This window comes from Erpetoichthys calabaricus, chromosome 4, assembly GCF_900747795.2.
Source record: "Erpetoichthys calabaricus chromosome 4, fErpCal1.3, whole genome shotgun sequence".
Taxonomy (NCBI): domain Eukaryota; kingdom Metazoa; phylum Chordata; class Cladistia; order Polypteriformes; family Polypteridae; genus Erpetoichthys; species Erpetoichthys calabaricus.
Genome location: NC_041397.2, coordinates 42,989,458 through 43,006,468, shown reverse-complemented (window position 1 = coordinate 43,006,468; position 17,011 = coordinate 42,989,458). Strand labels below are relative to the sequence as shown.

General features: G+C 39.6%; 1 protein-coding gene across 1 annotated transcript in view; it reads right to left on the bottom strand.

The window, feature by feature from the left end:
• Window positions 1-17,011, bottom strand: part of LOC114651038 (protein Atg16l2-like) — a 223,058-nt gene that overhangs the window by 77,508 nt on the left and 128,539 nt on the right. The window contains exon 13 of the mRNA XM_028800993.2: window positions 11,469-11,589. Coding sequence (XP_028656826.2) covers window positions 11,469-11,589 — 121 coding nt within the window. The remainder of the gene's footprint in view (window positions 1-11,468; window positions 11,590-17,011) is intronic.

Below are 17,011 nucleotides of genomic sequence, written 5' to 3'. Positions count from 1 at the left end.
TTTAGAAACAGCTTCATCCCAAGAACTCTAAACACACTAAATCAGTCCATCAAGTGCTCCTTGTAGAAATATTTGGACTTATAAGTACAATTACCCCACTGTAAACTTGCACTACAGTTATAATATTGCACAACCTGCGCCACTTTATAAAGCGCGTATTTACATGTGATGACGGTATTCATTTCTAAGACAAAATGCAGCAAAACATGTTGATTATATTATACAGATAAAACTTTAACTTCATTTAAATAATCTGTATTGTTAATAATTAAACATGTGAGGACACGGTGCCACAGCGCTAGCTAGTTCAGTAATTGTTCCTGCCTTGCGCTGTATTATTGCTGGTGCTGACGCGACACTGGAAAGATAGACGGATATAATAATTAAACACGTACTACTAAGATATTTCAATATTCCTTAAAAGTTTTGAAGAATCGAAGTTCTAAGCTTACAGATGGCTTCACGTCTATTACATAGCTTATTGTGTGGCGATTGAGTTTTTGGAGAAAGAAAAGTAAGGACAGGAATTGGAGGTTAGTACGTTTGAAAGAGACAGTACTGCTGTGATAAATTATTTAACTGAAGGTTGCGCATGGCGCAGCAAGCCTCTTGTGTGAGACATGAACAAGCACTGCGCCACCGTGTTCTCATGTTTAATAACATGCTTTCATTCCTATCATCATGAAAAAGATATCACGTATACATCTCAGTATTTTAATTATTCAGAGAGCTGTAATATCACGAATGTAATGGATTATGCGTCCTGTCGGAGAAAGAGAAAGCCCGTTTAAAAAGCAGGTAGTGATTCATACACATAGAGCACATAGAAGATCAAATACAGAACAAAGCATTTAACATGCCACTTTAGTTACAATAGGATTTGAGAAACTAGTAAATTAAACGATTTTAAGATGAAGTTTAAGATGTTCTACTTTAATGGCAAAATAAACTACGTGATTAAAGTGGAAATTTCAAGATTAAAGTTGACATTTCGTGCTTTTTTCCCCACTGTGTGCCTTTTTTTTTGTCTGTACCCTAATAAGCTTTCATATGACACTCAGACGGTGGGCTACGACTCGCTTTTTCACGGCGACTTTGATATGTGATTTCTTTTTTATTTCGGGCACTGTGCGACTTTGTGAAGTTGAGCCTTCGAGTTTCTCCGACACACTGTCACTCGATCAGCTTCCTTTTGTTGATTATACCACTGTTTAAACCAACAAATAGTACGTTTTTCATTTGCCTCCACTTGGTATTCGCTGAAATTCTTATATTTTCTCCCGTGCTTTTCCTATTGTCTTTTCACAAAAGGCTATTTATATTGATTTGCATATTCAAAGAGGCGTAATTCTGGGAGGAGTTGGGGCGGGACAGAAGGCGCGTGCACGTGCGTTACTTTTCACGCTGATCGGGATTTATGTAGTAGAAGAACGTGAAAGTATGCGTGCGCACAGATTCCTGCATCTGGATTTTTCTGTGCGTACGCACAATCCCGCTTTTGTGCTTACGCCATGTTATAGTGTGAGTTCTACGCACGGCGTTATACATGAGGCCCCTGGTCTACAACTGGTTTTTCAGTATCCTCAAACTTGATGCATTTTCACAATACTGTATACACCACTGGTCCTGCACAGTGACTCAAATATCATTACCTCTCTGGATTGAACTCTTGTCTTGGAGTGCACAATATATTCCTAAGGGACAGGCTTGTGTTACTTCTTGGTGGGCTTATTGTAGTTCTCTTTTTAATGGTCTTGCTATATAAAATATAATGAACTTGCTATTGGTGACCTGAAATGCTATGATCATATGAACATTAAGAATACTAATTTAACTTCAAAATTCAGCTACTGACTTATAAAGCTTGTAAATTGTTCCAAGATTCCAAAATTATTATCTATATGTCTTAAGCCATATATCTCACTTCCTGTCTTCCCCTTTAAAGTCTCCACCTTTTCCCTATTCCCTCAGTTCTATTTTGGACTCGGTTTTGTGCACATCAGTGCTGTTATACATTTTGCAACTTTGCAGCTAGGATACCAATATATGGGTGGCTGCCCCAAACCTTTTTATGACATGTCTGTTTTTTGCAACATTGGCACAGTCGGCAGGATGGAAAGGTCCCAGAAGAGAAGGGGACAGGACTTGTAACGTATCCAGTTGGGAGTGTACCGTGGCCGAGTTTTCAGGCAGGGAGGGTGTCCCGTGGTTCGGAGAGACCCGGTATGGGCTCCGCTACCGGCACGCTTAGCCGGGCGACCTAGGCAGGTCAGGGAGTGTACGGGAGGGGCTCACAGAATTGGGCTGCTCCGGTTGGGGGAGGCAAAAGGGGCTTATTATGCTCTCTCGGAGGAGAGCACCCACCTCCCTGTGAAAACAGAGCCCCGATTTCCACCTAGGGGTGCACCAGACTGGTAGATGTCTAAAGTGAGAAAGTGGAGGTTCAACCCAGAGCGGCTGACCCACAAACAAACCTGGTCGTTATGGGCAACGGTAGGGCAGTGGTTACGGCCAAGCCCTACCAACAAGCCCTACCAAATAATAGAGAAGGTGGCCTGCTACCTGCTCCTGAAAGCTCTACCCCGTGGCTTCACCCAGCCGGTCTGGGGTAAACAGTTTAAGAACATGACAGAGCTCATAGAACTCCTGGAAACACAAAGGACGGCCTCACAATCTGAGGGAGGAGAACTGTCCTTTAGTCAAACTCAGCCGGAGTACGTCCCAAAACCTGTATCCCCCCCACCCCCGTACAACCCGGAGCTTGTGCCGATGTCCCCAGAGGTGCGGGCACGCAATCCACTCGGGAACAAAAAGGAATGCAGGTGGAGGGGGAGGAGGGGTTGGTGTGCTCTGACTAACCCGTTGGTGGTCTCACACACAGGCGTGGTGATCGTAAATATGTACAAGACCAAAGCCTTTTTGATTCCGGCAGCAACATTACCATTGTTGCCCACCAGTTTGTGCTGCCGCGACAGTTGTTAAAAATTAAAACCAGTGAAACCTGTGTCCATGGAGAATTCCGCTGGTACAGGTCTACCACCTGTGTCATCAGTTGCGGAGGATCGGTACAAAAATTAACTGTGGTGGTCCTCCCAAATCCACCACATCCGGTGATACTGGGGCGGGGCTGGTCTAAAATTCAAAGCGGTGAGACACATACCACTCCTGGTTTTAACTTAGGCCTAGTTATAGACGGGGATGAGCCGTCTCAAGCTGCCTGCACACCGTGTAACCAGCCGGCGGAGAGAGACGAAGCAGCCTCCCTGAGTGACATGGCCATCCACCAGCGCCGAGATGGAACGGGAGGAAACCACGCCCCTTGAGGTCAGCCCAGACCCTCTTTCCCTTTTGCAGTCTCAATTTAGAGAAACGGCATCTTTTTTTAAAAGGGAGCAGTGGAATAACGATTCCCTTAAGTCTGCCTAAAATGCAGCAGTCCTGGTCAACGGCCAGCGCACTCACCAGTTGATGCCACAGGGTCCTCACTTTGTGTTGGAAAACGACCAGAGCATGACGGGCAGGAGCGAAGGCTACTGCTAATCCTGCAGACCTTCTGGCGGCAGGTCTGTGAGTTAGCACACGCCCACCTCCTAGGTGGCCATTTAGGGACCGAGAAAACCCTGCAGCGGATCAAGCTTTTATTGGCCAGGAATCAATGAGGAGGTTCGTCGCTTTTGCACTTCCTGCCCGGAGTGTCAATTGTGACAAATTCCTAGGAAGGACCATGCTCCTCTCATTCCTATTTCCCTAATTGATGTCCCATTTCACAGAATTGGGGTCAATTTAGTCAGACCCCTAGAGTCCTCAGCCCGAGGACACAAGTACTTTTTAGTCCTCATGGAATATGCTACCAAATACCTTGAAGCTGTTCCGTTGTGCTCAGCTAATTCTAAAGCCATTGCACGGGAATTGGTAGGGATATTTGCGCGAGTTGGCATCCCTAAGGAAGTCCTGACGGATCAAGGGACGCCTTTTACCTCGGAGACGTTCAAGGAGACTGCCAAGTTACTTAAAACAAAGCATCTAAAGATCGCAGTGTATTATCCTCAAACCGACAGTCTGGTAGAGAGATTTAATCAGACTCTTAAGCAAATGCTTCGTAAGGTGGTCAACGAGGATGGAAGGAATTGGGATCAGCTCCTCCCCCTCATCCTTTTTGCCTATCGTGAAGTCCCACAAGCCTCTACGGGGTTCTCCCCTTTTAAATTATTATATGGACGACAGCCCCGGGGCATATTAGTCATTTTAAAGGAAGGATGGGAAGAAGAGGCCCTTCCCTCTACAAATATATTGGAGTATATCACGCAATTACACAACAGATTTGGTAAAATTCGGCCCCTCCTTAAAAGTCACATGGAAGAGGCTCAAGCAGCACAGGTCCAATATTACGACTGAGGCACATCTCTCCGGGAGATCGGGTCATGGTTCTAGTACCTACCTCCCACTCTAAGTTACTAGCCCATTGGCAAGGTTCATATGAGTTAAAGAGAGGAAAGGACTTGTCAACTATTTGGTGAGTCAACCCAATTGTCGGCCGAGGGAGCGGGTTTACCATGTAAATCTGCTGAAACCGTGGAAGGATAGGGATCCTGATCCCTCCTCCGGTCAGCCCCGCTCACTCTTTGCTTACGTGAGTAGCCTTAACTTCGGTGTGGATATAAGTTCCAGACAGTGACGGGAGCTGGAAACAGTTATCCTGTCCGTCCTGGAGGTAGTGAGTGAAAACCCTGGAAGGACCTCTCTGATTGAGTATGACATTGTGACAGAGCCCGGGGTTGTAGTCAGAGAACGTCCGTATCGCCTTCCCGAGGGAAAAACAGCTGAAGTAGAGCTTGAGATCAAGCACATGCTGGAACTAGGAGTAATAAAGGAAAGTCATAGTCCCTGGTCCAGTCCCATCGTCTTGGTCAATAAGCCTGACGGGAGCTGGAGGTTTTGCAATGACTTCCATTGGCTTAATCAAGTCTCCCAATATGATGCTTATCCAATGCCATGAGTGGACGACCTCCTCGAGAGGCTAGGACAAGCTCAGTATTTGACCACGCTGGACATGAGAAATGGGTACTGGCAGGTTCCTTTAATGGACGCCGCGAAGGTTAAGACCGCGTTTAGTACCCCTAGTGGACACTAGCAGTATCATGTTCTTCCATTTGGGTTACAAAACAACTTTCCAGCGTCTGGTGGACAAAGTGCTCAGGCCTCATAACTCATATAGTTCTGCCTACCTGGATGACATGGTCATCTATTCCAGCACATAGATGGAACACCTACAGCAGGTTAAAGCGGTATTACAGACACTTGGTGAGGCCGGACTTTGGATTAATCCAAAGAAATGTTTCTTTGGATTGAGCGAAGCCAAGTATTTAGGATACCTGGTGGGTCGGGGTACTGTGAAGCCACAGTGCTCCAAAGTAGATGCCATTTTGAAATGGCCCCGTCCACGAACCAAGAGGCAGGTCCAAGCCTTTCTCGGGCCAGTTTGTGCTCCTGTAACTCGGAGAGAGCGGCGCCCTTGACTGATTTGATAAAGAAGAAGGCCCCAAACATTGTGGTATGGACTGACAAGACAGGCGCTGCATTTAGTCCGCACCTGTTTTGAAAACACCTAACTTCTTTACCTTTCATCCTCCAGACAGACGCTTCGGACACAGGCCTGGGGGCCATGCTGAGCCAAAGCGTCGACGGTGTGGAACACCCCGTCATGTTCCTGAGCCGGAAACTGTTGGACCGGGAGACCAGGTATGCGGCAGTGGAGAGGGAGGCTGTGGCGATTAAATGGGTGATTACTCAGCTAAGGTAGTACCTGTTGGGTCGGGAATTCACCCTTGTCACGGACCATGCACCTTTACAGTGGATGGCCCTGCACAAGGAGTTGAATCCACAGGTCACCCGGTGGTTTCTTGACCTCCAGAGGTACAGGTTTTCGCTCATTCATACTTGGGGCTGTTTTCACGCCTACACCAATGCCCTTTCTCGGGTTCACAACCTCTCGGTCAGGGTTGCCCGACCTGATGGATCTGGGCAGAAGGGGGCCTTGTCACACACGTGCGCATGGGAGGCAGCTAAAGGGCTTGAGTAAGGGTAATTCCAAATTAGACTAGGATGTGGCAGAGTGCACTGACTCGTTTTATCCCTTTAATGCAGACCATTCATGGGAGATTCCACCTGGCCCTCCTGACATCACTTCCGGGTCTGAGCCTATGGAAGAAGACCTTGCTGGCTCTGGCCCCTGTGATGTCACGTCCAGGCTCGAGATTATGGTTGAAGACCCTTATGAGCCCGACCCCTTTGATCTCACTTTCTGTCTTCCCCTTCAAAAGCCTCCACCTTTTCCCTATTCCCTCAGATCTGTTTTAGACTCGGTTTTATGCACATCGGTGCTGTTATACATTTTGCAACTTTGCAGCCAGGATACCAATATACGGGTGGCTGCCACAAACCTTTTTATGACTGTTTTTTGCGACACAGTTTAAAATGTGTCTGGTATACTACCAAGTCCTCCTGCTGCCCCATTGTGGTGCATTATCTGTTAATTGGTTCTTTATTTGTTAACTGCTTTTTTCATTTTGTGTATAGATGCTGTATTGTTCCCTTATTGCAATGCTATTATATACAACAAAAGCCATGTGACTAATATGGCAGTATAGGCCAGTGATATCCTGTTCAAGTTCAGCAACATTAATATAAATATACTGCATAAACTATACTGTTTCCTTAGAATGCCAGGATAGGAAGGATAACCATAAATAAATGTGAAAAATAGGAAACAGGAAGAAGAAATATAATAGTCATTAACATTGATCAAAATGTTCACTGTTATTATAAGATTCATTTAATCTTACTAGTGATACTGTAGGTGTTTTCATCAACAAAATAACCCAAGTTTAGGCTACCACATTTACTTTCTTTCTATTAAATAGGTACAAAGATTATTACCACTAAAGGTCTATACACTGACTTTACAATTTTTTCTATATTTTTGATTATCACGTTTATTTTTAGAGCAGTGCCTAAAAAGTGGACAATGACAGCTGTTACCTGTAAACTGGTGTGAAATGGTGTGATAATAATTCATAGTAATACGAGGCTTCAAAAAGGGGGAAACAAAGAACCAGGAGAGTGGAAAGACTACTATGGAGATAAAAACCATTTGTGGTAAAAGCATCATACTGCAGATGTGTGCAAGTTTTGTCCTTGCTAGAAACACATGCATAGAGAAATGCAAAGTTTCATTCCTGGTTTAGATAGGTCACAACAGCTCCTTCTATAATACCTAAAAATTTCTTAATAATTTCATATTTTATCATGGATCACAACCTGATGGACTCACAGAGGTTTCTCAGTCCATGTTTGAAACAATTTCCCTGTTTTTCTCAATGCATCGCAATTACTTATACACCGATTTACTTCTTTATTAAGTAACAATTTATTGACCTCTTTTAAAACTTGTAGCTATGATGCCAGCTACCCCTGACAATGCTCCTCTTATACTAGAACTCAAACTATCAAACTCCACTAATACAGCTTATAATTAGTATCTCAGACCATTAACACTAGCTGACAGACATTTTATCAAATTAATTTCTACACTTTCATAAAGACAAATACAGTTCCAGAGATATTTGCAGGTATTCTATAAAAAACACTTAAAACATATCTAAGGAGACAAACATATTTAATATACCCTGCATATAAATAATTTACAGACTAGAAGATCAACATAACTAGAAACCTGGGAAGGTATAGAAGATAAAATAACTACAACGACAACATTTAACAATGTAGCTCAAAGTGCTTTACAAGATGACAGAAACAAAGTTACAAGAAAAGATTAGGCAATACTATTAAAGAATAAGTAACAACAAAACAAGGTAAGGTCAAATGGTTGGGAGGACAGAAAAAAGCAAACAAAAAAACAAACAAACAAAGTTAGGCTGGAGAAAAAAAAAAAACATAATCTGCAAGGGTTCCAATGCCAAAAGACTGCCCAGCCCCAACTGGGTATCCTACCTAACATACAGTAAATGTTCCTAAATCAGTCCTCTTTGGTTTTATGCTTTACATGATAGGATCTGATGAAGATGGTCTTTTGGACAGCTGAAACACCTGCCTTCATTCCATCATCTTGCTTGGCACTGCACCACTGATCAGGTGGTGACGGCCACCACAGAAGAACCGTAAAAGATGGCAGAGAATAGTGGCAATTAGTACAGACTGCAGATCCCAGAAGAATACAATAATTCTATACCTATTTAGTCTATTAGGAATACAACTGAAATGTAGCTGTGAAAAAGCCATATTAAAATAATGGGGTTTATAGCAGATTTTTTTAAATGTTCCACAGTATTAGCCTGATGAATTTCTGTAGGTAAAGTGTTAAAGATTTAGGTGCATAACAGCAAAACGCTGCCTCACCACTTTCTTTAAGCTGGGCTCTTGGATTTATAAGCAGACCTCTATTCAAAGATCTAAGGTTATGACTTGGAGTGTACGGGGACAGGCATTGTAAAATATAGGACAGAGCAAGATTATTTAAGACTTCATAAACCTTTAGTTGTATTTTAAAGTAAATTCAGAATGACACAAGTAATCAGTGTAATGATGCTTAAACTGGTGAGATGTGCTCAAGTTTTCATTTTCTAGTTAAGATTCTGGCTGCTGAATTCTGCGTTAATTCCAACTGATTTATGTCTCTATTAGTAATCTAGCCAACTAAAAACAAAAGTATGAATACATTTTTCAGCATCTTGCAGAGTTATAAGAGGTCAAACTTTGTTATATTCCTTAAGTGAAAAAATGCAGGCTTCATAATCTGGTTAATATGCAATTTAAAGTTTAGGTCAGAGTCAATGACCTCCACTAAATTCTTTACCTCTGCCTTAATTTTTAAACATAAGGGATCGTTTATTTCTAATGTCATTGCTATATCCATGTTTGCCAATCACTAAGATTTTTGTTTTTTCCTTATTTAATTTGAGAAAGTTACTACTCATCCATTCTGAAATACTGCTATGACACTGGATGATCAGAGACCCAAGAGCATCAGCTTCTATTGATAAATAAAGCTGTGTTATGGACCAATGTCATCCGAAAAATTTTTGACAGAATCAGATGGAGTTATCTGTTTACTGTACAAGGCAAATTTGTGTTTGGACCAAATTAATATATTTGACAAGGAGTTTTTGTTCATATAATATGCAATACACATTCTAACTATTTGCATTAGAATGCAATATAGGCAGGTTTGTCTGTTATCATCAGTTCTGTTTTGGACTCAACTCTGTAAAGACGATTAATGATTTTTGCTGTCTCTTTACAGCCAAATTTTCAAGTATACGGGGTGGCTACCCCAAACCTTTTTCTGTGTTATTCTCTTTTATAAAAAAAAAAGTAAAGCAATATAAAATTACGGTACTGTAACAGTAACATACAGAGCCTTTACATCCATTGCTGCAGCAACAACTTCACAGAGTTCATTCTCTTTTTTTCTTGATATGCCTTACTGTTGACTCATTAGAGGAATGTTCCACCCAAAAAATTATATTTTTTAAAAATATTTCTTACCTTATATAGTTTGTAATGTTGAGAGTAAAAAAAAATTAATCTTGTGTTTTTGTGGAGAATATTGAAACCTAACAGCTCCCAGCGGTAGCTAATTATAGTCAACAGCAAATGATATGAAAAACATCCATGGATGAAAGAAAAAAAAATCTCACGCATTTTAAAATATTATTAACAGTTACTTCCTAGAAAGGCAGGATTAATAGTAAATCGGAAATACTGTAAGTCATGAAATGCTATGCATTTGACTTAAATATCTTCCTGTCCCCCTATTTTATGTGGTCTTTAATTCAAACACACAGCACTGTGGGAATGACATCTTTCCTGTCTACTACTTGCAAAACTGAAAAAAATAATTTATATTTAATTATTGATGAAAAACCCACAAATAGGCAGATCCATGAATTGTAAAATAATGAATTGCAAAGGCTGAGTGTATTACAAAGCTTTCTAAACTGCATCACTTTTTGATGATAGTCTTAGAAAAATGTAAATATCTAGGGAATACTGTTACAATAAAATGGAAGCATCCATTCACATGTAATTTCTGTAATATGACAGAAAGCATAAAAAATGTTAACTGATTGTAATCACTTCTTCATCTCACTTTAGCTGGGAGAAATAATATTATTATAATAAATATGGTTCCCGTTGTCTTTTTTTAAAAGCCTCCCTATACATATTAACAAATCCTTTTCAAAACATTACATACAACTCCGCCTTTGACATTTCTGGAATACAAAAAGCCCACATATTCAAAAAGCAGCTCTGTAGATATATAAAGGAGAGGGTATATGACACTATTCAACTAGGTCATGAATATATGTACAATAAAACTATGTAAGGAAAGAAGTAAACAGAACCATACCCACATAATCAACCATTGAAATGTCATCTTCCTCAAACTATTCTCTATACTTTGCAGTGACTACTGAATTTCAACCAATTTAAAATAAATCTAGAGGTAATGTTTATCATTTACTCAAAATGTATCTCAATATTAAAGTCTAGATGCTCTAGTGCATGACAATATAATAGTCTCAGAAAAAAAATCATAAGATGCATTCTTCTCCAATCTGTACAAAACACAAAGTAATTCATTTAAAAATGTAATATTACACATACCCTTCTTCATGATAAATATCTAAAATTTATATGCTGTGAAACAAATTATGAATGAGGTCATCAAGCATATGCCTTGCTAGGCCATATGTTTTGGGAATGTTTCTAATCTGTATGCTTCAATATTCTGTACAATTAATTCCTGTCCTTTTTGGTAAAAGCAGATGGGATAATATTATGGAACCAAAAAATCTACTGTGATATCCTACACAGTGGTGTTTGCACTTTCAATATATCATACTCAGCTAGAAGAATTCTAACTTGCATTTTATAAATCAGTGGGAATGTGATGTCTTATCTAAAAGTAGAAACAAATGGAAATTTCTCCGTGGGGTATAGTCCATTGCTTTTTTCAGAATTCATTAATGCTATTCCACAATAAACATGGTCTTTACCATAATGAGCAAAAACATTAACCAAATTAAAACTTTAGAAAAATCCATAGAAAATGTCTGTTAACTTGACTCTTAATACCTAGAAACATTTCTATCCACTGTAGTCTAATTAAAAAATAGTGGTAACACTAACAGAGTAAAGTTTTAAAAAAATCATAAAATAAAACACAATCATTTCACCAGCATACTAATAAGGATTGCATAAACATGTAAACATCCTGAACAATCTAACGTTTGGCTATTGTGAAATCCTTAAAAAAGATGCTAAAAATCATGTTAAATGTTAGATATAAGACAGCACTACAAACAACTATTACGACATCATTAAATTGGATGTATAAATCACATGTAGTGGATAATAAAAAAGCACAGGTTCAAAATTAACCTTACAGGCTATTCTCTGCAAATCCCAGATTTTCACAGTTCGATCTACACTACCAGTTACCACATGGCGATGACTGGATTTAAACTTGGCAGATGTAACTTTGCGAGAATGGCCGGTCAAGGTACACTGTGGAAAGAGAAGGAGAAAGACATTTAGAACTGTTAATTTCTTGAATTTGTAATTAAACCCTAAACCCATGCACCCTAAAGAAAACTGACCAAAAAAAAAAACATTTGATTGTTTTCTCCTGTTTTATAAACATCGTTGAGTACCTTCGTCCAGACCTGAGAGGAACATGCTCTTCAGGTGGCTGAGACCTCTCAGGGTAGGAATACCTGGAGAACTCGGCTATAAACAGCAGCGCTCTGTACAAAGGAGGTGGGGCACTTAGATAGAATGTCAGTTGTTTCTTCTGGCTGGTATAGCCCATCAGCTTATTGCCTTATACCTAGTGCTGCTGCAATGATCACCTGCCCCCTGTGGCTCAACACTGGTTGGAGAAAATGTACTCCTCAGCACATTTGAATGTATACTTGTAAGTTTTGCTCAATAAGTTTTCATATGATTGTATGTTACACATGTGTATAACCTCTCCCTACCTGTCACCAAACTGCTGCTCCAAAGGCAGAAGGCAACATCTTTGTGAGAAAAGGCAATACTTCTGTGAAATAATGCAGTTATTTTTTTGGAGTGGTGGGAATAAAATAAGTACTACATTCTGTTGTTATTTTGGAAAGTAATCTGACTAAATAATGCATTGTACTTTTAACATGCTACCTCCAACACTGCTAAGAACTTACCTGAACACTTACCTAACACCTGAATTAAATATATAAAGACTAAAAGCCCAAACTCTGTGGATATTTTCTTGAAGACATCACTGATTATAATCTTCAGGAGGCTTACTGTCATGTTATGGTATTTTGTAGGTTTTGCTTTTTTGTATTGTTTTCTTTCTTGTTCCTAAAATGTTATGTTTTAGTCTCTTTTTTAGTTGCTTAATTTAGAAATGGGCGTATGTAATATTTTTGTGCGTACACCCTGTTTATACATGAAGCCCCAGATGATGCAGCTCAGAAAAAAAGCTATAAAAAAGGAGAAAGTGCCAGTGTTCAGCATTGCGTTATTTTTTATTGTTGCTTTGTGCAATTTTTTTCTTTTTTTGTACTTTTAGATTTGGATATTCTGGCTTCAACCTCTGTTTTGTCTTTCAGGTAATGTTTCTGTTTTTGTGATTGTTGGATTTGTTTGCTTTTATTTATTCATTTTTTGCCCTTTTTGTTCTCTCTTTTTGAATCTTATTTAAATATTAAATGAATTTTGTGTTTGTGTCAGTGTTTTTCATAGTTTTCCTCTCTTCCTTGTGTGAAAATTGTGGATAATTTAGTTGTTTAGCTCGATTTTTTTTTAATCATACTGATTTTATTTAATGAAAACAACATTCCATACAATCAAGTCAAACTTAATAAGCCATAATTCAACCCCCGCCCGAGAGAAAGAGAGGAGAGCCTGCAACAAGAGCAAATCTTTAAAAACAACAAAGAAAGGAAACTGTCTTTTTCGCCGATAAATATTTGCTTATTCTAAGATTTTATTTATTAGATTCTGCCATATTTAAAAAAAAGTTTTGAACAGATCCTCTAAGTGAGAATTAAATTTTTTCCAATTTTGAATACAACAGAACATCGGTTCCGCACTGACTTAAAACAGGTGGGCTGGGATTGTTCCAGTTGAGCAAGATAAATCTACGTGCTAGTAGTGTGGTATAAGCAATTGCAATAAATTTGTCCTTCTCCAATTTACGCCCATCTGGCATTATACCAAACATGGTTGTTAATGTGTTGGGAGTGATTGTGACACCAAGGCTGTCCGATAGGCATTCCATGATTTTTGTCCAGAATGATGTTAATTTGGTACACGCCCAAAACATGTACCCTAGTGAGGCTTGCACTAAATTGCAACATTTACATGTTGAATCTTGCCCTGGATAAAGTTTGGACAATATTAAAAACAATAAAAGATTTTAAGTTGAATGATTGAATGCTTTGCAGATATGGAGCTGGAGTACATTCTATGCATGGCTGCTATACACTCCTTTTCAGAGAGGTTAAGTGAAAGATCCTATCCTCAATGTACCCTAGGATCTTTGAAAAGAAAAGACTTTAAAATGTTTTTGTAAATTGTTTATATGCTGTCTGAGTCTTCAAGAAGGATTAGCATTGCCTCTGGAATAGAAATGGGTGGGAGGTGAGGAAAGTTGGGCAGGTTCATTTAAATTTGAAGCGTAATTGTTCATAAGATGCAAAGACATTATCTCTATACAAATTTCTAACTGTTTTAATTCTGGACGTTTTCCAAACATTAAATACTGTGTAGGCTTGAGAAGGTAGAAAAAGGTGATTATCGTGTAAAAGTGCAACAGATAAGAGCCTCTCTGCCTTAAAGTGCTTTCTATGTTGTTTCCATATTCTGAGTGACTAATCTGCGTGTGATACATGTATTTCATGTGTGTTCCATGTCTACAAAGATCTGGGTAAGTGTAGAATGAAAGGAAATGTGAGACATGAAATGCTGAACACATACCTAAAGCAAAAACTTTTTCCATGTTATACCAATAATGATGTGAAGTGTATAATGTGTGAAGACTTTAGTCCAAAAATCAAATAAACACATGGGTTTTTATTCAAGAACATAACCAAAGGAAAAAAAAATCTTGCCTGTACTCAGATTTATGGGGCATGATACTGAAAATGCAGACAGAGGGGAGTACAAGCAAGAATGAAAAACAAATGTTCAAATGTTCAACCTCATGTTCAAATGGCACAGTGTTTTCAAATAATGATTTGAAGTGCCGCCGGACGGTCATCAACAAGCACCTGGAGCACATCCGGGTGAATATAAAAGGGGCTGCCTTCCTACAGTTGGGGAGCGAGAGTCAGGTGCTGGAGTAGGACGATGCTCCAGCGAACAGAAGAGAGGCGGCCCACGGACATTAAAGGCTCATGGAAGTGTGTTTTAGTGCTGGAAGCACTGTGTGTGTGCGGGATTTGGGTTTTGGGATCTTGGTATAAATAAACGTGTGTGTTTTAGAACTGCCGGTGTGCATCTGTTTGTGTCTGGGATGAACTCCTCACAATGGTTATACCCCTTCAGAGATATCTTTTACAGGGTCCTAAACTTTACACTGGCTGTTACAGACTGAAATCAAAGGCTTCTTCTTTTTGGGCATATACACCATCAGCATGGCACTGCCAGATCTAAACACTAGCGTGGTGAATTGCTCATGTACTAAAGTGACTTTAGCTGCAGGTAGAAGTCCCATTTTACTTCTGGTGCCAAGCAGAGCTATGTATTAGCCAGGGAAAGTGCTGTGAAGAAGCTTTATAACCACAGCTTCGAAAAGTCTTTGCCTTGGGTTGTGATGCAAAACACAGTTCTCAACAAAACGTCAAGATGTCCAAAACCACAGCAAATCTGTCGTTTTTCACACGTTCTGCACGGGTGTCTTTGTTGTCAAAGCGCAAATGCTGTATGGTAGTCTGATAGCGGTCACAGGACATTGTATCTTTGATTGCCGGTACAACAAATACAAATAAATGGCATCAACTCAGAGAGGGAGAGGCAAGTTTGTTGTACCATGTGAACGTCACTGACAGAATAAAACTGAATAATAAAAAAAACAAGCTCTAACTTTTACAAGTAGCCAAAATTTACACCGGGGGTTACAAACTGTAATCAAATGTATGTTTTATTATATTGCAGTAATAATAATAGCAGCAGCTCAATACTCGGAGCGCCGAGACTCGAGCCCGGTACCTTTGGGTTATAAGGCAGCAGTTCTTACTTCTGCGCCATTCAAGAACACGTATCAACTTCTTGTCAATTGACATTTGAGCTTGGTTTTTTAATTCATTGACCACAATATGTAAATCGAAAGATTTTTTTTCTTTGGTTATATTCTTGAATAAAAGCTCACATGTTATTTGAACTAAAGTCTTCACACATTATACACTTCACGTCATTATTAATATAACATGGCAAAAGTTTCTGCTTTAGGCATGTGTTCAGCATTTCTTGCCTCACATTTCCTTTCATCCTACACTTACCCAGATCTTTGTAGTCACGGAACACACATAAAATGCATGTATTCCAAATAACGATATACTGTTTAATTTACCCTATACAACCCCAGGCACCTCACACGCAGATAAGGAGCCTTGGCTTGAGTTGGGAGACCTTTCTGCCCGAGCTGAGCTCTGTCAAGGGGGGGATAGGATAGCAGGCTGCTTGCTGCTTGTGCTGATCAACACATTTACCAAACAAAAGACACTGATGGAGAGGTGCAAAGGGATTTAAGTTGGGCCGGGATTACAAGTTTTTTCGTAGGCTTCGGCAGTTCTAATGTTAAAGATCAATGTGTTAATGTATAATGGAATGTTCTGAAATAGAAATAGAAGCTAGGGACGAATGTTCATCTTGACAGTAATAATTCGCCCTGCTAATGTGAGATGGAGGATAGGCCACCTGGTCACATCCTGTTTATTTTTTTCCAAGCACATGGCAAAATTTTATTAAAACAGATCTTTATATTTACTTGTGATGTTTACCCCTAGGTATTTGAACTTACTTGCTAAAATAAATGGGAAGGCGTCCCAAGTAATATTGTGTGCTACAGAGTTCACTGGATAAAGCACACTTTTATTCAAATTAATTTTGAGTCCAGATACCTATTGAAATTCTGTTAGTGTATTTAGGACTGCTGATATGGGAATTTGTGGGTCTGATATATACAGTACCATATTACCTGCATATAGTGATATTTTCTGTTCAAGTACTTCTCTGGTAATCACCTATATCTCTGATATATTTAAAAAATGAATGGCCACTGGCTCAGTAGTGATTGCAAAGAGCAAAGGTTGATAGGGGGCATCCTTGTTGAGTACCACATTCTATTTTGAAATAGTTTGAAATATTGCTCTTAATACAAATTGAGGCTTCTGGACTGGAATATAGACGTTTGACCCATCCACATATATCTGGACCAAACCCAAATTTGTGCAATGTGGTGAATAGGTAGTCCCACTCAACAATGTCAAATGCTTTTTCTGTGTCCAGAGATAATAATATCTCTGGTGTGTTAAATTTTATGGATGAGTATATTATATTGAACAAAGGTTGAAGATTAGAAGCTAATCTAAAGCTCCTGCTTTTAATAAATCTGTTTTGGTCTTGTGATGTTACAGAGGGAAGCAGTTTCTCAATCCTTCTATCTAAAAATTTGGAGAGTATCTTAACATCATTATTCAGAAGTGAAACTGGTCTGTATGATGCATATTGTAATAAGTCCTTATTTTTCTTTGGAAAGACGATAACTAATGCTTGGCGAAGAGTTTCAGGTAGACATACCCATCATGCCTTTTTTACCGGCCTCAGGCCTAGGAGAACCTGGGCCAGGTACAAGCCACAGTTGCTACAGGGTGTAGCCACAGCGATATGGTGAAAAACATAAAAGAAACAGGCAGAAGTCCCATCTCTCGGACCATACTTC